This window comes from Callithrix jacchus, chromosome 2, assembly GCF_049354715.1.
Source record: "Callithrix jacchus isolate 240 chromosome 2, calJac240_pri, whole genome shotgun sequence".
Lineage (NCBI taxonomy): Eukaryota > Metazoa > Chordata > Mammalia > Primates > Cebidae > Callithrix > Callithrix jacchus.
In genome coordinates, this window is record NC_133503.1 from 171269707 (window position 1) to 171296045 (window position 26339).

Below are 26339 nucleotides of genomic sequence, written 5' to 3' on the forward strand. Positions count from 1 at the left end.
TGTTGCTATACCCAGAAACACTGCACCTGATTCCCGCTCAGTGTTTCCTAGGAGACCAACCGCCTTCTGCCGCCGGTATCCGGAAGGGGAAATGAGTTACCTTAAGTGGGCCCAAGTGGGGAAGTATTAACTGTACAGCTAGATAGCAAGAGCTGTCGTGAAAGCCCTGAATGGGTTTCCACTGCTATTTCAGACGAAACTCATGCAGTTAAGCCTGAATTTCCTGGCAAGCGCAAGAGTAGATTTTTCCAAAAGGCTTTTCAGACTGCAAATGCACAGCCTTTTCATGTCTAATCACGAAAGCCAGCCGCTGGACACATGCTGTCTGTTCCCTGCTAGTTGTGTATGTTTTCTTCACACTTCAACAGAAACGTGCCAAGGTGTGACACTTATGAATCCCGCCAACTGGAAAGTGTGCACACAGATCGGTCTTGCCTGTGGTGTGGGAAAGTGATGAATGGGGGCTGTTCTGCCAGGGGAGGAGGGCTGCTGTCACTCTGGCATGCCTACAGCCTTATTTATTACACACCAAACTATAAAACCAAACTGAGAGCCGCTTCAGCTCTCAGCTCCAGTCCTGGCATCCACCCGAGGAGACCACGCTCCTGGAAGGAGCCTCAGGGAGGCTCTGAGGCTCTGTTGAGAATCATGCTTTGGAGGCAGCTCATCTATTGGCAACTTCTGGCTTTGTTTTTCCTCCCTTTTTGCCTGTGTCAAGATGAATACATGGAGGTGAGCGGAAGAGCTAATAAAGTGGTGGCGAGAATAGTGCAAAGCCACCAGCAGACTGGCCGTAGCGGCTCCAGGAGGGAGAAAGTGAGAGAGCGGAGCCATCCTAAAACTGGGACTGTGGATAATAACACTTCTACAGACCTAAAATCCCTGAGACCAGATGAGCTACCGCACCCCGAGGTAGATGACCTAGCCCAGATCACCCCATTCTGGGGCCAGGTACTCAGAATTCTCTTTTAAGGATTTGTGTGAAAGCTTAATGAGTTTTGTTTTTGCTGTTGCTATTGTTGTTGCTGCTGTTGTTCTTTTTTTTTGGCTAAGATTATTAGAATCAATGAATACTTTAGAGACATTTGCTAAGCTGCTTGTGGATCCTTTCCTGAATTGCTCTAGGGTACAAGAGAGGCTGTCAGTCTCTTTTAGAAAATCAGCAGATGTGATGGAATAAAGAGTGGCCATAGCGTCACCTCATCAGAAAGGGGAGCCAGCTTCCCGCTATGCTGGGACTTGATTTCTTTCTTGGTCTGTTGGTCTGGAAAGGAGTGTTGACCCATGAAGACAGATGGGTTGCGGTAGATAATCATTTGCTGTTCGTAAGAGAACTGGACTTTCTTAATCTCTTCCAGCAGGGAGAAGCTGCCCTTTGAGTTTGTCAAAAGCAATCAGAGTTTTTTTTACTTTGACCTGTGAGTATACTGTGACATTTCTCGGCAGTCTTGTTTATTTGATTTATAGCATTCTGGGTTGTTAAGCCTCCCTGTTCAGCCTGTTTAAAAAAGAATTAAAGAGTTAAATAAAAAATAAACTGTATATTTAAAATGCAAACCTTATAGCATGATTTGATGCCTGATAATCACAGAGGACTTGATCTATTTCTCAGGTTCTACATTCAGCATTTAAGGAAATATCTTTAACTCTTGGTAGTGTAAGAGTGAGTTAAGATTTCAGTATAGTGAATTACAAATTGGTGAAACTCAATGTAATTTAAAACATTAAATACAGGAAGAGACATATTTAGGCATCTGGTATGTTGAAAACAGATGGAGTGAGAAGAGTTACTTTGAGTTATGTGATATTTGAACACATGGGTTTTTACTACAAGAATTGGCTACTTTAATGCATTAAATAGGACCTGAAGAATTTCATGTAGTTGAAATCTAAATCCTTTTTACCATGGATTGAGAAGTTTGGGTGGGTTGTTTGGTTATATATTAGGAACCAAGATCACATACAGAATCAGTTGTAGATCTGAAACTAACTCAGAGCTTCTAACCTGACCACACAATGCAGTTGCCTGAACCATTCTGTGGGGGCTGTATCAAGAGAAAATGCTTCTTTAAGGAGCCACGGAAGAAATGATATTCTCTCAATGTGATCATATCTTTTGAAAGCCACTTTCAGACATTGTCTATTCATCTGACAATCTTTTGGCTAAAGGGTAATGATTCACGCTAATTTGTGTGTGGGTTTTTTGTTTTGTTTTTGTTTTGTAGTGAAGATATTTTCACTTGTGTCCAAGACTTGATCTGGACTTTCCATTTCATAGATGGTATTCTTTCTGGACATGACAGTGTGATTCCCCAGAGGCAGCAGAAGGAAGTTAAAGGTTATCTTTGGTCATTATGTCCTGACAACCAACACCCAGCAGGCCACTGAAATCCAGATCACATTTCTCCTTCACTCTACCTTCTAGAATCCTGAAGTATTTTCAAACAAACCACCAATATGAGATAGTGAGGATATTTAGAGTTTTCAGTACATCTCCTCTACCAATGGCTGTGGAGATACAGATTGAATTTAGGATTCTGCTATGTTTTTCCTTCTTTCCCTACTTCCTCTTTCCCTCTTCTTTCATTTAATTTAATTTTCCTTTTATTCATTTAGTTACCAAGCATTTCTTGTGCTTCTATTTTGTGCCAAACTTTAAAAGGGGGGTCAGGGATATATAAAGATAAATATGCCTGAGCTCCCATGTCCAAACCATCCTGAAGGGCTCTAGTAGAGATAATTTCTTTAATTAAATTAAGTTTAATTAAATGCCATGTGTTAAATAAAGTCAGTACATAAAAGGCAGTTGAGCGAAAGTGTTAAAAATACTGATGGTTTTTGAGTTGGATCTTAAAAGATGAGATTAAAAGAATGCCTATCCATAGCAAATTAGGAAGAAAAAAAAGGTGCTGGAACAGAGACTGGAGGGCCTGTGAGGAGTTGGCTGTGGCTGAAGCTCCTGGGTTAGGGATGCAGAGGTGGGGGTTGGGGGGATGGGACATTACATAATTTTAGTGTCAGGCCAAGAAGGATTCTGCTATCTGGTTTAGGAGCTTAGGTTTTGCTTTGCCAGCAAGATTTTGTTTGTTCATAGCAGGACAGTGAGATAATCAGATTGTGTTCTGGAGAGATGCTCTGGCTGGGGGTTCATGGTGGAGTACAATGGCCAGAGATCTGGGGTGAGCAGACCTGGACTCTTTTCCCGGTATTTTCTTCTCTGCAGGCTCTTTGTCATCTACCTTTATCAATTTCCTCTTCTTCTCCTGGATACCCATTTCTCTCTCCTCCCACTTCCCTTCCTCTCCTTTCTTTTCCCTTTTTTTGGGAGGGAGGTGTTAAAAAAAGGGGCTATAACTCTCCTTCCTAGAAGTCACTTACTAGTAGTAGAGTTCAGTCCTGCATCACTACCCCTAGGCCTCCATCTACAAAATTGATGGAGCGTGTCTTTCTCCCATGAGGCAAATTCACATGCCTTCTGCATAGAAATTTGACCTGCTTTTGAGAAAGGGGCTTATAAACTTAAGGAGATCATAAATAGCAACTACATACATGTAATTTTTCCCTTGCCTAGGAGAAAACTTCTGAATTAACACATACCGTCCAACTTGTTCTAAGAGTTCCATCAAAAGACTCACAAGCATTGTTCCATTCAACTGAACTTTGAAAGGCAAGGCCAGAGGGAGGAACATGTAATGCAATGTTGCTGAAGGGTTCTCACGAGGCGCCCGACTAGTAACAACCAAAAGTCTCTCACTGTTTTGGTGACAGCTCTGTCCTCTCGAAGTGCCCTCGAGTAGCTTGGTCTTGCAATTCCGATCCAAGTTAGCTCTAGCATTGAGCAACCTCATCTCCTGGAGCTGACTTCTTGTGCCTAGATACTAGACTTTAACAACAACAACAAAAATGCAAGACCATGGTAGGGGAAAAGTGGGAAATCTTCCCCTGTTTCACCCTCTGAAGATTCTCTGAAAATTAACTGTCCTAAGGCAGATCAGTAGGAGAAAAACACATACAGATTTAGTTAATGGTATAGCACACGGGAATCGCATGGGAATGCAGTATGCATGCTGACACACCCTTCCATGTAGGGTGGCGGGGAGTTGGGGAATGTAGAAGTAAATGAAAAAGTTCCTCTGAGCCTTGAGGGCGGTGTTCTTACCAGCAGCAAATCCATGCAGGTCTGCAGCAACCTCAATGCTTGGCTCCTCAATTCCATTGAGGGTAAGAAGGCGGAAGGAGAGACCAAAGCCAGCTTTAGAACAGGAATGAAAGTTTGTTAAAGAGCCTTATAGCAAGAACAAAAGGAAGGCAAGCATACCAGAAAGAGGGCAGAATGGACAACTTGAAAGACAAGTGCACGATTTGATATTTTGACTTAGGTTTTTTGTGTTGGCATTCTTCTGGGGTCTTGCGTTACTTCCTTGATTCTTCCCTTGGGGTGGGTTGTCCACATGGGCAGTGGCCTGCCAGCACTTACTTGGGAGGTGAGCATGCACAGTGTGTTCACTGGAGTTGTAAGCATGCTTACTTGAGGTACTCTTCCCTTACCAGTCAAATGCTCCTAGTAGATCATTTGCCAGTTAAATTCTGACATTTTGCCTCTTAATGCACATGCTTGAGCCCACTTACCCAACTCCTGACCTCTTATTGGGAAGCTGCTGATCACCGGTTTCAGGTTTTTTTCTAGGGAGACTGCCTTTCCCTGGCACTGGGTGCAACCAATTATTATTTTAGAGTGACAGTTAAAAACCACTTGACCATCACCTGATGATCACCTGATATTCCTGGTCAGGTAGAGCCCTCCCCTATCCTGCTTATGTCTGAGTAGCTACCTATTGTAACAGTGTCAGGAAGGGAAGGGAAATTTACTGTGAACAGAGGTTGTCTTAAAGCTTCCCAGATTATGTCTCCTAGCTGCCTTAAGGAAATACAGAAAAGCCTGTCTGAGCCTTGTGATAACTCCCAGTCTCTTCTCTAGTGGTTTATCTTTCCCGGTTATTTGACAGATTCCTAAGGAGGAGTTCTTAAGACAATTGCATTTCTTCTGGAAAGAAGCTTCCTTAGTCACATTTCCTTATTTGAAATTCCAAACAGAGTCTCTCCAGGCACTTCTGGAAAGGGGATCAGAGAGACTGGGAGGCAGGGAAAGAGCAGAGAGAGACCTTGGATCTGAGGCTTTCTTTCCTTTCTCTCTCTCTCTCTCTCTCTCTCTCCCGCCCTACCCCACAAGCCAGTTATCCCTGTGGTAGCTCTTCCAACACCTCTTTCTTAAAATCCAAAAGGTCAGGAGAATCATGAGGGCCCCTCTCTCATGACCTGCATTCATACTGAAAGTCAAGATCAAGTGAGCTTTTGTCCTGCTCCATGGACCCTTTCCTCCTCCCTGAGCTCACCTTATCTTTGTGGCTTATCTCTGAAGCCTTCCATTTCCAAAGCACTCAACACACTGAAGCATGTTGTTCTGAAGAGTCATTTTCAGTGCCCCAACACCACCTCATCCAATGCTTTGATTTAATAGCCCAAAACAAAGCAAACAAAAAAAGATGTCTGGAGAACAGTGACTTCTCTAAGGTCACGCAGCAGCACGATGGAAATTCTGGTTTACAGTCCAGTGGGTGTTTCAACATTCCTAAGCATCTCAGTATTTCCATTCCATTCCTACATCAGTGATTCCACTTGAGGATTTTCCCTTCTTCTCCTCCCTTCTCCATCCTTAAAATTCATCATTGGCAGAGCCCTGAATTTTCTGAGGTTTAAAAGGCTGAATTTCACATTAGCAAAACCATGGCAGGAAATATGGAATCCTTCGTTCTCAGATTACAGTTTTGGATGAGAAGGTGGGGCGAGCCGTGGTATCTTTGACTTTCCAAGTGTCCTGAAATCCCTCAGATAAACTCCCTGAGATGAAATCGCTCATCTCAAATCTATGGCTTTAGTTGATTTTTCTTCCCCTACCAATTTGACAGAAGGTTTTCATAGACTCTAGTTCTTGTCCAGGTTGGAGCCTGGTAGACTGAAGACAAGACTAGAGTTAGCTCTAAGTCGTAGCTGCTGATCAGGCAAGTCTTGGGTTCTGAGCTGTTGCAGGAGAGTGCTTGTGCTTCAGATACTGTTCAGTGTTTTCCCTGAATAGCTTTGTGGAAAATTATAGGAAAAAGTGGTGAGAGAGTGAGAACAAAATCCAAGCCCATTTTTGACTAAAGAAAAAAAAATAAGGTTTACATGTTTAACTGTGTGAAGTTTTGACCTAGTTTTCTGCTTAAAGTTTTTGTGATAAATATAACTTGAATTTTAAATTCTTTTTTCCTCTCTCTGTGTTTCCTTTTTCTTTCTCTTCTTCCCTGGCCTCCTTTCTCTCCTTTATCTCATTTTTTTCATGAATCTCTTAGCAACAACATGCTGTTTTCAAAAGACCATTGAATGATAATTGATGTCTAGGAACATTTCCACGAGTATTTTGTATGACATAATTAAAAGGCAATTTGCCAATTCAGATGAGAGTTCAAATTTCATAAGCAACTTTAACTCTTCTGCAGCCAGCGTCCACTAGATCTTTAGCTCTTTGACACAAAGCACACATTTTTGAAATTTATCTTTGTATAAATAAGTATTTTACTCAGTGTCATACTTGAGCATATTTAGTACCCATTAAGAGCTTATTAAATATCGATTCAAACAGTGAGATAAGGATTTCACAATTTTTTTTTTTGAAACTGAGTCTTGCTCTTGTCACCCAGGCTGGAGTACAATGGTGCCATTTCAGCTCACTGCAACCTCCGCTCCCTAGGTTCAAGTGATTCTCCTGGCTCAGCCTCCCAAGTAGCTGGGATTATAGGCATGCACCACTACGCCCAGTTAATTTTTATATTTTTAGCAGAGACGGGGTTTCACCACGTTGGTCAGGCTGGTCTCCAACTCCTGACGTCAGGTGATCCACCCCCCTCAGCCTCCCAAAGTGCTGGGATTACAGGCATGAGCCATTATGCCCAGCCAACCAATCATTTCATATTTTAAAGTGGAATGTGCAAAACAGAAATCATGTTAAATAGTCGATTTACTTGTAAAGTTAAAGTTGTTTCAAGACGTAGATAATTAATACAAATGTATTAGACTTATATTTAATAGCAATGTATTGTATTCCTGAAAATTGCTAAGAGCAGATTTGTGTTCTCTCCACAAAAAGTATATTATTTACAAAAAATATATATCTATACATATATATCTACAAAAAACGTATTATGAGCTAATATGTTTATTAGCTCAATTTGGTATTTACAATGTGCACTTATTTTACAACGACATGTTATACATGATAAATATATACAATTTGTAGTTGTCAGTTAAGAAAATAAATGTATTGGACTAAAGAATACTTTATTTTCTTCATTTTCTAGGGCAATTTAAGTGTGCTGTAGCTGTTTGAAAACCTAGTGTTACTATTCAGAATTTCTAAGAACTTTTAATCTAGCTCTTAACCCGGTATCACGAATATAGTAAGCATAGTAAGAATTTAGTAACAGTGTTTGAAGTGGACAATTCTTGTAATTGGAGGGTCATATACTCAATTTAGCTACATCTGGGGCTATGGCAGTTGGGAAAGAGAAAAGACTTCCAAATCTACTTCTGAAGGAGTTTCTTCCTTTGCTGTTATAGTAGCAGCAGGAAAGCACTTTCCGGAAATATGACCCAATTCCCCACCCTGACCCACCCGCCTTTTCAAAGAGCATCTTCCCCTGTTGACTTTCTTGCTGCCTTTTCCTTCGATCATCAACTCACCGTAGCTGCTCCCTGACCTTTTACCATTGATATCTCCACCCCATCCCATCTTTTCTGATCTTGTTGTGGATTGCAGTTAAGCTTACCTAAGGGCCAAGACCAGAGGAAATTTAAAAATCCTAATTGTGGCCGGGCGCGGTGGCTCAAGCCTGTAATCCCAGCACTTTGGGAGGCCGAGGCGGGTGGATCACGAGGTCAAGAGATCGAGACCATCCTGGTCAACATGGTGAAACCCCGTCTCTACTAAAAATACAAAAAATTATCTGGGCACGGTGGCGCGTGCCTGTAATCCCAGCTACTCAGGAGGCTGAGGCAGGAGAATTGCCTGAGCCCAGGAGGCGGAGGTTGTGGTGAGCCGAGATCGCGCCATTGCGCTCCAGCCTGGGTAACAAGAGCGAAACTCCGTCTCTAAAAAAAAAAAAATCCTAATTGCTCACAAGTGCCTTTTTTTCTGAAGCTTCTCTTTCTATCTTTTTAGTCTCCACAAACTGGAGGAATGGCCCCAGACTGCAGTAAGTGTTGTCATGGAGACTACAGCTTTCGAGGCTACCAAGGGCCCCCTGGGCCACCGGGCCCTCCTGGCATTCCAGGTAAGGATGCGCAAGACATGCTGTCAATCTAATTGCAGTCCGAGCTAAAGTAGGAGCAAAGGGCAAACCTAAATAATTTGGGATCACTTGTGTGTGATCCAAAGGATCCACTAGACTTGTGGCACCCTGGAGTAATAATTTGGAACTCCCAAATTATTTAGGTTTGCCCTTTGCTCCTAGGTCCACAGGTTGGAGGCTCCTCACCAGGATTGAGTCTGAAACTACCTGGTCATAGTATTCATTCCAGTATATCTGCCACAGCATGCTTTAGGAAGGGCAGAGCAGAGCCGAAAGCTTACTGGTCTGGGCTACAGTCATTTCCATGCCAGTCACTGAGTGTGTGACTCTAGGACCTGCTAAGTGTTTCCTCCTCCAATCTCAGGGTCTCTCCGTGTTCAGCTATCTGTCAGTTGACTCAAACCACTCTTGGGCTCATGGAAACATTTTTAGGCTCCAGCACCATGTAGTGGCATGGGGAATGTTCTGGAGCCACATCAGACCGACTAGACCAACAGTTCGGTCATCTCTACTGTGTCGATGGCTCCAGGAACAGGGTGGGGGTGCCATGAGCCTGTTGGTGCTCTGGGTCAGCCCAGGAGAGGCTAGCTCAGGTCCCCTCAATCTGGGGCTCCCAAATGTATCTTGGGTTCTATTGTCTTCATCTTCATGTTAATCCCAAGGGTAAGACCTCATCTCAGGGTATGGCCAAAGTCCACTGGCTCTTCTGTGACTTACTCTCATTGATGTTAACATTTATCAAATGTAGTTTCATTTTTTTTTCTACTTTTGAGTAGCTTCTTGCACAAAACCAAATTTATAGTAAGAAAATCCTATGTTAAACTTTACACTTACTGGCTTGGAACCTATGTCATTGGCCATCAAGGACAGCAGCCAGCAGGTGCAATGAGGTAGGGTAGGGGCTATTTTGACCCTTATAAAATCTTGTCAGGGCTTAACTCTTCTGAGGTTACAGGAAAGGCTGGCCTTGGTTAAATGTTTTCCAACCAGGAAATGGCTTTGTCACTGAAAACATTAATTTGTAAACACAGTCAAAGATCATTCATTTGGAAGAGTCATAAGCCTGTTATGATAACTGATCAAAGGTAGCATGCAAAATAAACAGCAAAAAAGCCTGAAAGTTAGCAAATATTAAAATAAAGAAGAGCCGTAAAAATTGTCTCTTGATGGCAAAGGGAAGAGTTGAAATTGTTTTCCAACTCTTGCTTTCAAAACCATTGCTGTAATTTGTTTAATGAATGAATTTACCTTTCCTCAGTTATAAAAGTGATATGTGTTTTTTGTAGAAAACTTCAAAGAGACAGAAAAATATATAGAATGACATGAACATTACTCAGGTTTCACATTTAGAAAAAAACCACTGTGGCCTTTTTTCTGTAACTTATCCTAGTCTCTTCTCTATGAATATAATCCACAAATACATATTTTTTCCAAACACAAATAGCACCATGTTATTTCTATTTACTCGTAACTTTTTTTTTTCTGAAACAAGATCATACCCTTTTGCCTGGCTGGAGTGAAGTGACAAATCCAGGCTCACTATAGCCTTGACCTTTTAAACTCAAGAGGTCCTCCTGCCTCAGCCTCCCAAATAGCTGGGACTACAGGTGTGCACCGATACACCTGGCTAATTTTTTAATTTCTATTTTCATAAAGATAGGATCTCACCATGTTGTTCAGGCTGATCTCAAACTCTAGGGCTCAAGTGATCCTCCCACCTTGGCTTCCCAAAGTGTTGGGATTACAGGTGTGAACCACTGTACCTGGCCACTCATAACATTTTAAAATCTAAAAATATCATGAATATCACTGTATCATTAAACATTTTTCTTCAGCCCTCTTTTTTATGACTATGTAACATGGTTTACTAGAATATGCCATGCCCTCCTTGTATTGGTGATTATATAGGTGGTTTCCAATCTTTGCTATTTTAAATGATAATATGATAATCAGTCTTCTACACAATTTTTCCTCCAAGACTTGCTTCAAAGGATAAACAGGCTTTGGAGCTTTGGGGTATCTAAGGCTTCTTTCAGAGCCTGGTGCCCCATTTAGATGATGATACCCCTTGGTTCTATTTGGGATTGTTTCGAATGGTCCCCTTTCATAATTGAATTTGGACAGCTTGTCTAGAAATGGATGGTAAGTATGAGCGACTGGGTTTTCTCATGGTGTGATGTCTGGTTGTTTAAGGAAACCATGGAAACAATGGCAACAACGGAGCCACTGGTCATGAAGGAGCCAAAGGTGAGAAGGGCGACAAAGGTGACCTGGGGCCTCGAGGGGAGCGGGGGCAGCATGGCCCCAAAGGAGAGAAGGGATACCCGGGGATTCCACCGGAACTTCAGGTAAACCATCCTCAGTACATCTCCTGGTGGCTTCCCAACCTCCCTGGCCACAAGGGGCCAGGCAGTAGCATGTTTGAGTGCTTCCTCAAGTCTTCCCCAATTTTGAGTAAATCTGAGTCTCAGTTTGTTCATCTACACCACAGGATGTTTGCATAAGGCCTATGCTGTCCAAAAGGAGGACTTTGATAACATTCTTAGGGAGGAGAGACATTTATGAAGAGTGAAATCCAAGTTCCTCATAGGACCAAATCCAAGACAGCCGTGAATATAAGCTCATCTCCCATTTTCCCAAATGAGATGTTTTAAGAATGTACTAAGATGTAATAAGGGTTTGGGCCAACTTGAATATATAAATATTTAAATATATAAATGGAATGGTGAAATATCTAGTTATGATATTTTATTGATTAATGTTGCTATATTTATATATACTAATCTATACATAAATATTGATATATATTGTTTTCTCTCAACTTTTATTTTGTGGTATAATTTTTATTTGTTTATTTATTGAAACAGAGTCTTGCTCTGTTGCCCAGACTGGAGTGCAGTGGCACGATCTGTGCTCACTGCAACCTCTGCCTCCTGGTTTTGAGCAATTCTCATGCCTCAGCCTCCCTAATAGATGGAATTACTGGTGTGCACCACCACACCTGGCTAAATTTTGTATTTCTAATAGAGACGGATTTTCGCCATGTTGGCTAGGCTGGTCTCAGATTCCTGGCCTGAAGTGATCTGCCTGCCTCAGCCTCCCAAAAAAGTGCAGGGATCCACACTTGGCCTTGTGGTGCAGTTTTTATTTGAGCTTCTCTTGTTAGAATCTTCTTTAAGAATGGAGAATTTCAGTTTTGAGTCATCCACTCAATGCTCCAGACCAGATTACATTTGTTTCAGCATGAAGTTTAAAAAATCAGTTCCTGAGGTTAAAACTGTACATTTTATCCCCAGCTCAAGTTCCCATTTATCTATTCTTTATTTATCTTTTAAATGACCTTTAAAGTTCTTATTGCCAACAACATCTTAAACTGGTAAATGTGAGGTTAGGTCACAAGAAAAAGTACTAACTTTGGATTTTTGGAAGGTAGGGGAGAGCTAATATTTTGAAATGGATCCCCTCCAGGGGACTTCTATCAGCACTAAAAACTAGCATTTTTAAAAATTAAGTTTGTTTCTGGCTAGTGTCTTCCCAAAACAGTAACTTGTGGGTAAAAATAAAGTAACTGAGATAAAATCCTGCAACATCAGAGACTTTTGAAGAACTAGACTATAAAGCGATTCTTGTCGTTTGAAGAACTAGCTATAAAGACTATAAATTGATTCTTGAAAGATCAATTAGGGGGAAACTGTCTTTTATTTTGTGTGTGTATGGTGGTTATTTGACCCCGTATAAGTTCCAACATTTTTCTGGGCCTTGGTTTTTCAAGTTTAAGATAATGTGAATAGTTAGTGTGTTACTCTTACTGCTTTTTGTGGGCTTTGCAACTTTTAAATAAATGCTGTTTTACTTTTGTTTTGTGTGTGTGTGTGCACAGGCTGGAGTGCAGTGGTGTGATCTTGGCTCACTGCAGTCTCCACCCAGGTTCAAGCAATTCTCTTGCCTCAGCCTCTGGAGTAGCTAGGATTAGAGGCATGCAATATCACATCTGGCTAATTTTTTTGTATTTTTAGTAGAGATGGGGTTTCACTATGTTGGTCAGGCTGGTCTTGAACTCCTGGCCTCCAGTGATCTGCCTGCCTTGGCTTCCAAAGTTCTGGGATTACAGGTGTGAGCCACCATGCCCAGCCAAATGCCGTTTCATGATTTCGGCAACCTGGGATCCATGTGCCAGTATAAATTTACAAACAAAAAGGCTAGAGATGCCAGGTTAAGGTATTTCTTAAGACAGAAGATAAATATCTCAAAGCTAAACACTTAATAAATATTTATTTATTTATTAATATTAATAAATATTACTTGTAAATTATTAATATTACAAGTAAACTTAATACATATTTATAGAGCTCTCCACTTTAAATACACAAAATATACATTCTTGTCAATACCACATCACACCTACTCAGAGGTTTAAATGAAATATTGATTGGCCATTATTAATACCCAATTTTTAGAATAAAGCAACATTTCCGTTCTCTCTCCTCCTTTTTCTTCCTCTTTCTTCCTCTCCTTCACTCCTTTTTTCCCCCTTTCCTTCTCTAAAAGAAAAACAAAAAAACAAAAACAAACAAACAAACAAACAAAAACACTAACCTAGAACCTGTGAATGGTAAACCATGGAGAAGGGGCCCTGGAGTAGCCAGTTTGATAGAGAACATCCTGGGCAATTATTAAATTTGCCCCATCAACCATTTACTCTAAAATCACAATACAACCATTTGGGTCTTGGGCAGATTGTGAAGGAGGGAACTTCACATTCTTTGATGGGTCCAGCAAGTTAAAGAATTTATTAACCTAACTTACACTCAGTTTCAATGACTCATTTGGTCCAAGTATTGACTTTGATTTTTGCAACTCATTCTTCAATGGTGGTTTGAAGCAAAATCTTTTCTTTTTTTTAAATTTTTATTTTAAGTTCAGGGGTTCATGTGCAGGTTTTTTACATAGGTAAACTTGTGTCACGGGGATTTGTTGTACAGATTATTTTATCACCAAGTATTAAACCTACTACCCATTGGTTATTTTTCCTAATCCTCTCTCTCTTCCCACCCTCCACCCTCTGATAAGCCCTAGTGTTTGTGTTCCCCTCTATATGTCAATGTGTTCTCATCAGTTAGCTCCCACATATACGTGGGAACATGAGAGCATGTGATGTTTGGTTTTCTGTTCCTGAATTAGTTTGCTAAGGATAATGGCCTCCAGCTCCACCATGTCCCTGTAAGGGACATGATCTCATTCTTTTTTATGGCTCATGGCGTTCCATGGTGTTTGTGTACCACATTTTCTTTATCCAGTCTATCATTAATGGAAATTTAGATTGATTCCATGTCTTTGCTATTGTGAATAGTGACAAAGTTTTTCTTGACAGGTGGAATTATCCCAAGACTTTAAAAATGATTGTTAACATTTTGTATTTTGACCTTCACCCCTGTCTTTGGACATTAATAGTACAGAGGTGGTAGCAATAGTAGAAGCAGTGGCAGGAGCAGGAAGAGTAGTGCCCCATTTTCCACTGAAGGGATACAGAAATTTGAGGCTCAAATTCTAAATGACTTACCAAGTGACAGAATTAAGGGAGGTGGGCCCTAATCTCATATTTTTGGACCCAAGTAGACAGTTTTATTCCCAAACTCATAGAGCCTCTTGGTTACCACCATGAGTTGGCTTCTTAAATTAATTCTCTTGCTGATCTTTTACTGATTGGGCAGAGGCTTTCGAAGTCCCTTAAGAGATTACACATAAAGTATTTGTAACCATTCCCAGGAATGGGTGTTGACTATTAAATGACTTCTTGGATTCTCCTATCTCTAAACTTTACAGTTCCAATATGACATTTTTTTCATCCAAAATCATGCCCAGAAATTTTTGCTGTTCTATATTCAAAACGATTGCTAATTTTAGTAAACCATTTTCTATGTTTTAGATAATTGCAAACACTCTTACCATTTCAAGATTATTCACGTAATATCTTTCTATTTTTAAAAAAGATTAAAAAGCTTCTGGGCAAAAAATAATAAAACATGCCCAGAGATTATTACTATTAACATACAGTTATGTAACTTTTCAGATTTATGCATACTTATATACATGTTACTTTTAAATATGATGGAAACATATATACATATTATTACTTTATTTCATAAATGACAATCTATCCTAAATACCCGCTCATGTAAATAAATACAATTCTATAACTTTAAAATTAGTATGTCTTTTTTTCTGAATATAAAATTAACTAACTTGAAAATTGTAAGTGTAATTAAGAAAAGAAAACCTTCCTGTGAAACTTCTATTGAGAAAGACATGCTACTAATAATTTCAAAAATATTCTTACAGATATTTTTCTGAATTTGCTCACACAATAACTCCATCCACACAGACACAATTGATAAAATCTGGTATCAGACCATAATGATCTTGTGTTGTCTACTTTTTGAGTAAACAGTGAATGGAAGATATTTTCTCATTTTATATAGATGCACATTTAGATCAGCATCAAGAATTATCAAAGTGTATTCAAAGAATTAATTTTGTTAGAAATTAATAGGCTGGGCACCATGGCTCACACCTTTAATCCTAGCACTTTGGGAGGCCGAGGAAGGCAGATTTCTTGAGTCTAGGAGTTTGAGACCAGCCGGGCCAACATAGTGAGACCTCATCTCTATAAAGAAGAAAAACATTAATGGCATCTTTTGGGGAGAAAATAATGCAGGGTTTCCAAAATTAAAATGTTTGACTATAGGGTTTCTCAGATCCTTGAATTTGCTAACATGCATTTCATGGCTATATGTGGAAAATTTCATCTAAATTTTTCTGGTATTATTTAATAACAGAATTTTAATATTTCAAAAATCATTTGAAAGACAATCTTTGAAACCTATGTTCAAAAATGTTGATATACAATGTCAATCTAACAGCTGCACAGCATTAAAATGTTAGGAATTACCATAATTTATTCATTTCTTTCTCCATAGGTTGATGTTTATTTGCAGTCTTGCTGTTATGTATAATGTTTTAACAAATGAATCGGCATAAAAACTTGACTTCTTTAATATAAATTGCCTCTTTACTGATCAATAGTTATTTCCTTAGATTGCGTTCATGGCTTCTCTGGCAACTCACTTCAGCAATCAGAACAGTGGGATCATCTTCAGCAGTGTTGAGACCAACATTGGAAACTTCTTTGATGTCATGACTGGTAGATTTGGGGCCCCAGTATCAGGTGAGATGGAAAAATAGATGAAGATGAGTTAATCAACATAATAAGACAGTTAAGGAAGAAAGGAAAGAGGAGAGGGAGGGTCTGACAAAGGAAGGGAGGGAAAGAAGGATGAGGGGAGTGGGAAATAAAGGAAGACATTAAGGAAGTTATTTTTTCTGATTCGGGTTAAACCAAACAGTACATATAGATTTCTGTTGGATTTCAAAGTAAACAAATTAGAATCTAATTAAACTGTTTAAAAACAGTTTTTAAAATATGGCCATAGTTACTAATATTATTAACTCTGATTTGGACTGAGAAGGACATAGTTACCTCTGATTTTAAAAGTCCTTAAAACATAATTCTCAGTTTAAATGTGTCATAACCTTTTCCTCCCCTAGCCACCTCCTCAGGGAGTGCCTGATCCTATTTTTTTGATTAAAAAAAAAATTGAGTAGGTAATACATTTACTTATTTAAAAAGTTAAAAGAGGTTCTTTATGCAAATGAATACAAATATTTTTCATTTCTATATAAAAGCTAGGATACTCCAGTCTGATTGTATCTTGCTTTTAAAAAAACTAACAGTATATTTTAGAACTCTTTTCACATCATTACTTCATCTGCTTTCTTGTAGCTGGATATACCAAAGTATATTTAGTGATTCCCTTATTTCTGGACATTGGGTTGTTTCAAGTTTGTTTTTTTCCTTGTTGTGGTGGTGTTTTTGTTTTCATTTTTTTCTAGACAGGGTTTCACTCTGTTGTCCAGCCTGGAGTGCAGTCAGTGGTGCCATCTTGGCTCACTGCAACCTCTGCCACCTCTGCCTTCGAAGCTCAAGTGATCCTCCACTCAGTCTCCTGAGTAGCTGGCACTACAGACCCAAACCACCACTCCCGGCTAATTTTTGTACTTTTAGTAGAGATGGGTTTTACTATGTTGACCAGGCTTGTCTGAAACTTCTGGCCTGAGGTGATCCATCTACCTCAGCCTCCCAAAGTGCTGGGATTACAGGTGTGAACCACCATGCCAGTCAGAATATACCATTTTGATATTGATCACTTACAGGTATATCTGTAGGCTAAAGTGTTAGAAACATTATTATTGTGAACATATTTATAATTTTTATCAATTTTGTCAGATTGCTCCCTGGAAGGGTTGTACCAATATACTTATATTGTCAAGATATGAAAGCGTTTATTTCCTAATAGCCTAATCAGGAAAATGTGCTTTCAAGTTTCTGGACAGTTGTTAAATAGAAAATGCCATTTTACAGACTTTTTACTTTGAATCGATTTAGACTTATAGGAGAGTTATAAAAATATTATACAAAGTTCTCATATTTTCTTTAACCATCTTCCCCTGCTATTGACGTTTTAAATAACCAAAGTGCTATTTCTAAAATAAAGAAATGAAGCTAGGTACAATACTATGACTAAATTACAGACTTTATTCAGATCTCACCAGGTTTTTCTGATGCCCCAGTTTTTAGTTCCTTCTATTGTCTTGACTTTTCTACCATGGGTTTGTGCCTTTTGTTCTATAATGATCTTTCATAGAAGTATTTGCTTTATTAGTAGAAATCCATGACTACATTTTTCATCTACTATATGACAACATTATTTTCTTGGAGAGTATTGTTAATCCATTAGGGTCATTTTGGCCTTTCTTTTCTACTTTTAGAAATTAACTGATGGTTGAATGAGTTGTATTTTCCTTGACCAGCTATACGCTATAGTTTCTTGCGAAAGAAAGGATGAGGGCAGTTTCTAGACGGGGTAACTCAATGACTCCCTCCCCTGCTGCCGGGAGACTGACGGATTCTTTTAAGTATGGTCCTGATGTGTGTTTTTCTTGGTCACACTTCCACTGCCTCTCCAGACTGCACCGGGTCTAGGAAAGCTTCTGAAACCAGTCTTGCACTTCCTGGTTTCCTTGCTTTCAAGAGCCTTTCTTTTTTCATTTTGCTGGCAGATTTTGAGATCAGCCACTGCAGGTCCTCTTTCCACATCCTACACTGTATCTAGCAACCGTCATCCCAAACACAGCCTTTGCTTCACAAGCAAAGGCTGTGTTTGGGGTAATGGTTGTGAACTCAGTTTGTGAACTCAGCGCTGTTCACGGGCTTGTTTGCCGCATTTCCCTTCCACATGGCCCTCACTATCAGCGAGAGCATTTCTCCTGGCACTGTGTAAAACCTGCTGCCACCTGGCCTCCTCAGAACCTACCCAACCTCCTGTTATCTCCATATGACTCTGCCTACCCTCAGGGGCATATGGCAGCACGTACAGGTATTTTGAAGGTCACTGATTTTCTTCCGGACTCCTAGTGTTGCAGAATGTGGATACTTATTTGGTTTTTGTTTTTCAATTCTTGTTTCTCTATATGGTATTCAGAATTAAAAGGAAGAAACTTCTGATGGATGCAGTGGCCCTGTCAGATTTTTCACGAATGCTTTTAAGTACACCTTGAATTATTTTTCTACTCAGCTTAAGTCAGAAATGAACCGAGATATGAAATGATAGAAACAATCTTTCAGCACACTTTAATGTCAGGAAAATCACCTTTGATGCTCTTATGTGATTTTTCTGCTCTGAAGGTTTATGTCATAATTTTCTTAAAACTATTCTGTTAAATGCTATCTGTGTCACAGATTATATTAGTGCCTAGAAATACCTCGTCCATGTTTCCATGGAATTAACTGGCTTTATAATTGAAGCCTAAGTAAGAATTTAGGTTTTCAGAGCTCTCTTGGGTCAGACGTTCAGTTTCTAGCGATACCAACTGTCATTTGACTCTCAGAGTTTTCTGTTTCAATCTCTCCATTTTTGCAATAGATTGCAAAAAGACCATTTTCAACTTTGGGAGTGAAGACACAGAGAAGGCTGGTTTTTGAAATTACAGCAACACAAAGACCTCAAAGCCGTAGGGCAAGTGTGTCTCCTCTGGCTTCAGTACCTTCCCTTGCAGAAGGGCCACATGTGGGTATAATACATATTAAGTTTGGTATTTCCAACTCCAGGCATTTCATTTATTCACCATCTGGTTTTCTCAGTCTACTCTTTCTAACATGTTTTTGCAATCTATTTTTTTATAGTAGTAATCATTTGTAAGAAAAGCTAATATATTTTCCTGTCATTTTGATTTCAGCTTTATCTTCTTGAGGCATTGAAAACTGTGACATGCATGTGTCTTATATGAAATTTTGTAAAGTATGAAAAACTAAACACCTATAAACTATTTTTCTTGAGGCTTTTCATTTTTATCTGCCTTTCTTTTCATCTGTGGGCTAATCTCTAGGCATTTGAATGGGCATGATGAACTTTTAGGCCATTTCCTTTGGTCCCAGAACATTGAATATGCATTCCTGGCACTAGGCAAAGCATCATCATACTTCTTCATTTAATTTGACTTAGAATCAGGTGACCTGACATGGCACCTTTACAGGTTATTTTTCCAACTTACTTGATTGCACCTTTGAGAAAAAGACAGAACTGTCCTTTGCTTTTTTTAAAAAAAGATATTTCTGAATTATGTCTTGAAAAGCCATTAGTTTAAAATATAACATGGAAATCACTAAGAGCTTGATGACTTAAGTTCATTCACCTTTCCAAAATGCACACCCAAATCCCAGATCACTTAGAGTTGGAAAAATGTTCCTTTTGACTTGTCTGTCTGCTATTGAATTCTTCTTAATCATTCAGTGATAGTATCTTGTGTGCTGGCACTTAGAGTATATTAGGTCATATTATATTGCTTTCAGTTAGGACCCCTAGGCTCTTATAAGAAAACTAAAATCTTTAAAAATATAAGTTGATCTTTTTCAAATGAAGAGGATACAGACCTTTAGTGACAAGGTACTTTTGCTGAGTCTAAGTTGGGTCTTTCTATTTATTGTGTACAAGTTTACCAACATACAAGGAATAACATGAAAAATTACCAGAATCATTTCTTTAGAATTCATAAACATTTATTCTGTGGTCCAAGGTTTCCTTACCTTTAGCTAACTTCTTTGGTGAGTATAATCATCTGTTGTGTTATTATAGTTCCTTGTGTTCTTAAGTTATGGGGCATTGTTGTTCAACCCCAAACCTCTCTGTACCTTGATAACATGAGTCCTGTGGTAGGTGCAGATGATAGCTAACCTATGCCCAGGAACAACACCTACTTTACCTAAGCACTTTGTCAGAGCACAAGGCAGACAGATACAACTAAAATGAGGTAGGCTCTTTCTCTTAAAGACTTTAAAGTCTTATTCTGGATACACAGTGCACACATTGAGAAAGTTTCAAAATACTTGAAAGCACTTGTAAGGGGCATAGAGAAAGGGACATTCCTACAAATTAAGGCTGAAGAGAGACTCCATCCTACAAAGAATATCAATAAAAGAAATGTGAAGGCATTCGGCAAATCTTCAGATAGATCTAGGTCCTCAATGTATAACATGTTAATATCAGCATGGATAAATACCTGCCTTTTTCAGGTGTGTATTTCTTCACCTTCAGCATGATGAAGCATGAGGATGTTGAGGAAGTGTATGTATACCTTATGCACAACGGCAATACAGTCTTCAGCATGTACAGGTGGGTGGTCTTTTCTATCACGTGTCTCCTCCATGCTGCCATTGTTTGTTCAAGGAATGAGGGAAGCGTGTAGGAGTCAATAGAGCCTGACATGGCCCCTTTCCTAATAAGAGTCCTCATGCACCAATATGGCCACATTATCATCATTACTATTTGGGAAGAAATAAATCTGCTGAACTTGAGCATCAGCAGGTTGATAAGAGGCCTTGCATTAGTTACTAGTGGCACTCCCTATTACCAATCATTTGGATTATTTTTATAACTCATGATTTTTATCCTCTCCCTCCGCCCCTTTTTCTGCTTTCCCATTCTCCCATGCCCTCTGATGTTAGCTTGAAATGTGGCAGAGAGGTAGACAGCCAACACCTTTCTTACAATTAAGTGGGCCATGAGTTTTCTATCAAAAACCCTGTGGCTGTTATCATTTCCCTGTTATTTTTGATGATGTGTGATAATTGCTGTGTTTACTTCTGGCGCAGAACCTGAGTGGGAAGATGTATTTGAAATGCCAAAAGACAGAAAGATGAGTTAGGGTAGGTGAAATTGTTGCAACTAAGAGGTCCAGTAGCTCTAACATGCTAGAAGTTGATTTTTCTTGACAAGTCCAGGGCAAGAGTTCCAGGTTGTGAAAGAATGGGGGTTTGAAGGAAGGATGCAGGTTGGGAGTGGGTTTATTCTTCCTGGTTTTTGAGGAAGCCAGGCTGATGAAAGCAGCTCTGCCATCTATAAAACTGACTTTGATATCTCTCTGGTCATTGCCATTGCCATAGTCAGAAGGAGAAAAGCTTGCTGTTGCCAGCTTGTGGAAATATTTGTGGATCAGGAATTCTGTTCAGAAAACTTAGTCACATTGTTTTCCACCCAGCCAATGCAAGGGTGGCATGGAAGTGCAGTGCTGTTGGAAGAGAGGAAAGGGGATTCTGGTGAACAGTTAGCCTTTTCTGCCTCTCTGGCTTCCAAATATCTGCTGAACTCATCTTCATTCACTTAGAATATATGTCTCCCCATCTCTGTCTCTATGGGAGACGGACTGTAAAGCACAAGCAATGCATCCAGCTCAAAGACCCGAATCAGTCAATGAGTAGTCCTTTTCATCAAATGGTTCATTGGCTGTTCTTCTCTTTGGCTCCTGATTCTGTCCTCTAGGAGGATCTTCTTTATCTGTTTTTCTCTGTGGCACTTCTAAAAGGTGAACAGGCCCTCCTCTCACAGCCCACTTCCAGGCGGTGCAAATTTGAAGGCGGAGTCAAACATCCCAAGCCTCTTGAGTCCAGTTTTGGGTAATCTCATTTCCTCAGAAACTTACTTAACAGGCTTTCACTCTCTCTCTATATATATTTTTTTACTCTATTTACTTAGCTGGTTTTTGCTTCATTTGTTAAATGCATTAAGTCAACTGAGTTACGTGTGTTACTAAACTACAATTCAGGTACTTTCCTTGACAGTTTTCAGCCTACTGTTCCTTGTCTTCACGCCATTCTCTCAGTTTAATGGAGTTACCCTGAGGCTTTCTAAAGCAATAGATTTGGGTAGAATGGCAATATTTTTAAACCATTAGATTGTGCCACAGCTGTGTCTATTTGATTAAATAAGTAGTCTTTTTTAAAAATTCTACTTTAATTCTGGGATACATGCGCAGAACGTGCAGGTTTGTTATATAGGTATACATGTGCCATGGTGGTTTTCTGCACCTTTCAACCCGTCATCTAGGTTTTACCCCTGCATGCGTTAGGTATTTGTCCTAATGCTCTCCCTTCTTCTTCCCCCGACCCTGCAAAAGGCCCTGGTGTGTGATGTTCCCCCCGCCGCCGTGTCCATGCATTCTCATTGTTCAACTCTCACTTATGGGTGAGAATATGTGGTGTTTGGTTTTGTGTTCCTGTGTTAGTTTGCTGAGAATTATGGCTTCCAGCTTCACCCATGTTCCTGCAAAGGGCATGAACTGATTCTTTTTTATGGTTGCTGAATGAGTAGTCTTAAGAAAAAAGCATCACCTTTATCACTGCTCTTCCAGGTATAAAAACACCTGGCTTTTCTAACCTTGTTAGGCCCCAACCATGTAGACACTGTTTACTTCCTCTACTTCAAACAAGACAGTTTTTGCCTAAGCTGATCTTTTGTAGCAATGTCTTTCTAAAGGCAGCAAAGAGTATTTTGGCTTTTTCCAATCATTACCCTTTCTTAGCCGATAGGTATTAGATCTATCTTCCAAGTTATCATGTTTTCCCAAATGTTTTTGCACAGTGTAACATGGATTTCCTGCTTTTCCAGACCATGATATTTGTTTCCCCATTGCTCCTTGCCTGACCGTGAGCCAGTGAAGCCTATTTTTATTTGGGTTATGGAGCAGTCTCTTTTAGTCCCAAATTCTGGCTTAGTAAGGGAAGCTAGATTGCTGCAACAAAAACCCAGTGGAATGGATCAAACATAGTATTACTTTCTTTCCTTGTCATCAAACAGCCCAGAGTTGTTCCAGGTTGGGGCAAGGGAGAGAGAGAGCTCTTTTCCACACAGTCTCCAAGAACCCAGTATTCACCATATGGCTTCTAAAATCATTCTTGTCATTGCCATGAACATTCCAGACAGTCATAAGAAGGAGCAGGGAGGGGTGTTTGTGAGAGTGTTACTGGCCAGCTGTAGAAGTGGCACATAGGTCACTTCTGCTCACAGGCTGTTTGGAGAACTTAGCCACAGGATTATACCTGGGGGAAGGGGAGAAGGGGAGAACAGACTTTGGTGAAAAGCTGGTTGTTCATGGCAAAGACTAAGTAGTTTGTGCCTCTTTTTCTTTCCAGCTATGAAACGAAGGGCAAATCAGATACATCCAGCAACCATGCTGTGCTGAAGCTGGCCAAAGGGGATGAGGTTTGGCTGCGAATGGGCAACGGTGCTCTCCATGGGGACCACCAACGCTTCTCCACCTTTGCAGGATTCCTGCTGTTTGAAACAAAGTAAATATGTGACTAGAATAGCCCCACTTTGGGGAAGACTTGTAGCTGAGCTGATATTGTTATGGTCTGAGGAACATTAAAGTTGAGGGTTTTACAGGCTGTATTCAAAAAATTATTGGTTACTATGCTATTCATGCTACAGGTATACATCAATCATGTTGGACAACTCAGGGGCTCAGAAGAATCAACCATTAGTCTCAGATGACCTTGACTAATATACTGAGCATCTTTATCATTATTTCCTTGGCACCTAAAGGAGAATTCTCCTCTGACACAGCTTGGAAATAATTTTTCCTATCAGAGAAATCATTTGCAAAGAATTTTGGCTGCTCTGCTTTTAATTTAATATCAGTTTTCAGGAACTCCTGAAGTCTTAAATTCATCATTCTTTATAACACTTGAGAGAACAGGATGCAGTGATATTGCTGGGGCAAGAACAGGGGTGCACTTGCCAGGACCTAGGTTCCGGAAACATTCATAAAGCCTAGACTGGGAAGTAACACTTTCACCCAGTGGATCAATATTCATGAATAAAATAGAGTTTTTAAAATAATTTCAGATAGCTTTTAGATAGCAAAAGTATTTACAATGTAGACAAGTAATTGGTTCCTCCTTTTTAATAAAAATACTTCTGTAATTAAACCTTGAGTTCTAATGGCTTGCATTTTTAGAAATAGAATGTTCTCATGGTCCGAAACTGGGTTTATATGATCTGGCTTATCAGATTCACTCTTTGCCATTTTGTTTCTTGAGTTACAACAGGTCTTTGTCACTGTGGCCTGCAGAACCAGTTAAGGTGAGCTTAGTTCATATGGGATGAATATTATCACATTCTTTTCTTTTAATTTGGAAATCACCCCCAGTATATTTCTACTTTATATACACTAAGTCATGTTAAAGGGGATGTAAACTTAATTATATACATGCAAACTAATGAATATGAAATATAAGAATATTCCATTTAAGAAACACATGAGAAAAGGGTCTTAGTGTTTTATTCAATAAAAAAAATATGACTTCCTTGTTTACAATACTTAACCAAGATTCACAGAGCAGCTTTTATGTGCCAGGTATTGTAGAAGGTGTCACTTGGTTTTTGCCTATCTGTCTGCACCCTAAAGTCTATTCTCAAAGGACTAAACTTGCCACCAAAATGATATTATAAGAATGTTCCGAAAGTTCTGAAGAGAGTTTCCAAAGATGATACTCCAATTTGGCTTATTTTAGGCAAAGAAGGCATCATAAGAAGATGTCTTTACCCTCATTTTGAATCATATTTAAAATGCACTAGCCAGACGCCTATCTGAAACATTTCATATAATGAATTCCCTTTGAAATATCGAGACTTTAATTTATTCTCTATAACAATCTACATTTCCACATAGGCTTTTAAACCATGGGTTTACTTGCATTGATTATCCCTACAACTAAAGGCATAGAGAGCTAATTAGAGCTGCCTTATTAGCTAATTCAGTGCCCTCCACGTTCAGCTTAGCCTTTGACCCTTTCCTTTGATCCACAACTATGTTGAAACTCCGAATTCACATGCAATGCCATTTTAAAGTCAGTAGATTTTAGCTATAATGTGCTTGACCAGTAATGTTTTTGTAATTTTGTATATGTCCCCCCACATCACCCCCGACTTCAGACATGGGGTCAGGAGGCTGAGGTTTGCTATTAACAAATGTCATAAATATTTCATAGAGGTATGTTGCCAATAGATATTCAAATGTTGTATGTTGGCCAGAGGGATTTTATATCTGAAGAACATACAGTATTAATAAATACTTAGAGAAAAATTTTGACCTGGTTTAGATAAAACTGTGGCAAGAAAAATGTAACAAGCAATATATGGAAATAAATACACCTTTGTTATACTTTCTAAACTTGTTTTTAATAAAGTTTAATAGTCATACAATTGTAAATCACCATGGTTAACGCAAAGTGAAAATATTTTCATGCAGATGATGTAAACAGCCATGTGAATAAGTGACATGGCACACAGCAGGGTCATGTGACTCCAGAAAACTTCGCTTTTCAGTTATTCCATTATTATAAATCCAACCTTTTAAGACATTGATATTTGGAGGACTCGCTAATAAAATCTGAATATCTCTGATGGAAGAGGTTTTTTTATCATACACTTGAAGTCTTTGTAATGTTTATGCTTAAATTCTAAATTTTCACCTTAGAGACACACAAGGTTGGTTGTAGGCAACAAGTCTCAGGTGTGAGGAAAATTGATTCACAACAGAGATGGGAAAAGGTGAAGATACTTTTCAATGCTTTCACAAATTGCCCGTGACCAGACTTACACCTGGAAGACTGATTTCACAAGTATCCCCAAACTGAGACGCTAGAAAGGAAACAGTAAGTAGGTATCAAGGAAATTTACATGTATCATCTAATAAACAAACTTGCAAATTCTAAATCTTTTTTTTTTTTTTTGAGACAGTTTCACTCTGCTGGAGTACCCAGGCTGGAGTACAGTAGCTCAATCTCAGCTCATTGCAGCCCCTGCCTGCTGGGTTCAAGTGATTCTCCTCCCTCAGCCTCCTGAGTAGCTGGGATTACACATGCCCACCACCACGCCCAGCTAATTTTTTGTATTTTTAATAGAGACAGGTTTTCACCACGTTGACTAGGCTGATCTGGAACTCCGAACCTCAGGTGATCTGCCTGCCTCAGCCTCCCAAAGTGCTGGGATTACAGGCGTGAGCCACCGCGCCCAGCCTCAAACTCTAAATCTTAAAGCACTCTGCAAATGAAGCACATGAGTTTCTGCTTGCTTCAGGGATGTAACATGGTGTAGAACTGTTTCACATAATAATCAGCTTTGGTGATTTTCCAGTGTAGAAAACATTATATTTGACTCTTGGACAACAAAGAGATTACATTGAAGGAATTTCATTGAGGGTATCATGAATAAAAGCTGAAGTCAAAATTAAAATATATATTAAAAAATTAGAGGATGGAATATGAGAATGTAAACTCCAAACAACATGGCTGGGATTCATAAACATCTATTTTATGCAAGATACTTTGCTATTCCAGGCACTCCTATGGCATTTAAAGTACAATTCTTACCTTCCCTAAGTTTTCAACCTAATAGAGGACAATAGGCTAAAGGGAATAAGTACATGAATAATATAATCTAAAGTAGAATGTTTTTACAGCCATAGAGGGCAAAGCACTAGGAATTCACAGGAAACAGGAAC

The 26339-nt window shown here is 39.4% G+C and overlaps 1 protein-coding gene across 4 annotated transcripts; it reads left to right on the top strand.

Moving 5' to 3' along the window:
* The first annotated feature begins 567 nt into the window (after positions 1-567).
* Positions 568-25240, top strand: C1QTNF3 (C1q and TNF related 3). 4 transcript variants are annotated; one of them, XM_003732366.5, is made up of 6 exons: positions 568-951; positions 8255-8366; positions 10578-10732; positions 15480-15609; positions 20071-20170; positions 22966-25240. In XM_003732366.5, exons 1-6 carry the CDS (start codon positions 649-651, stop codon positions 23123-23125), a joined length of 960 nt encoding a protein of 319 aa, XP_003732414.3. In that variant the 5' UTR covers positions 568-648; the 3' UTR covers positions 23126-25240. The 4 variants fall into 4 exon arrangements, with proteins under 4 accessions (XP_003732414.3, XP_035147597.2, XP_008990452.3 ...); XM_035291706.3 differs by having other exon boundaries at positions 568-912; XM_008992204.5 differs by having other exon boundaries at positions 568-732.
* The last annotated feature ends 1099 nt before the right edge of the window (positions 25241-26339 follow it).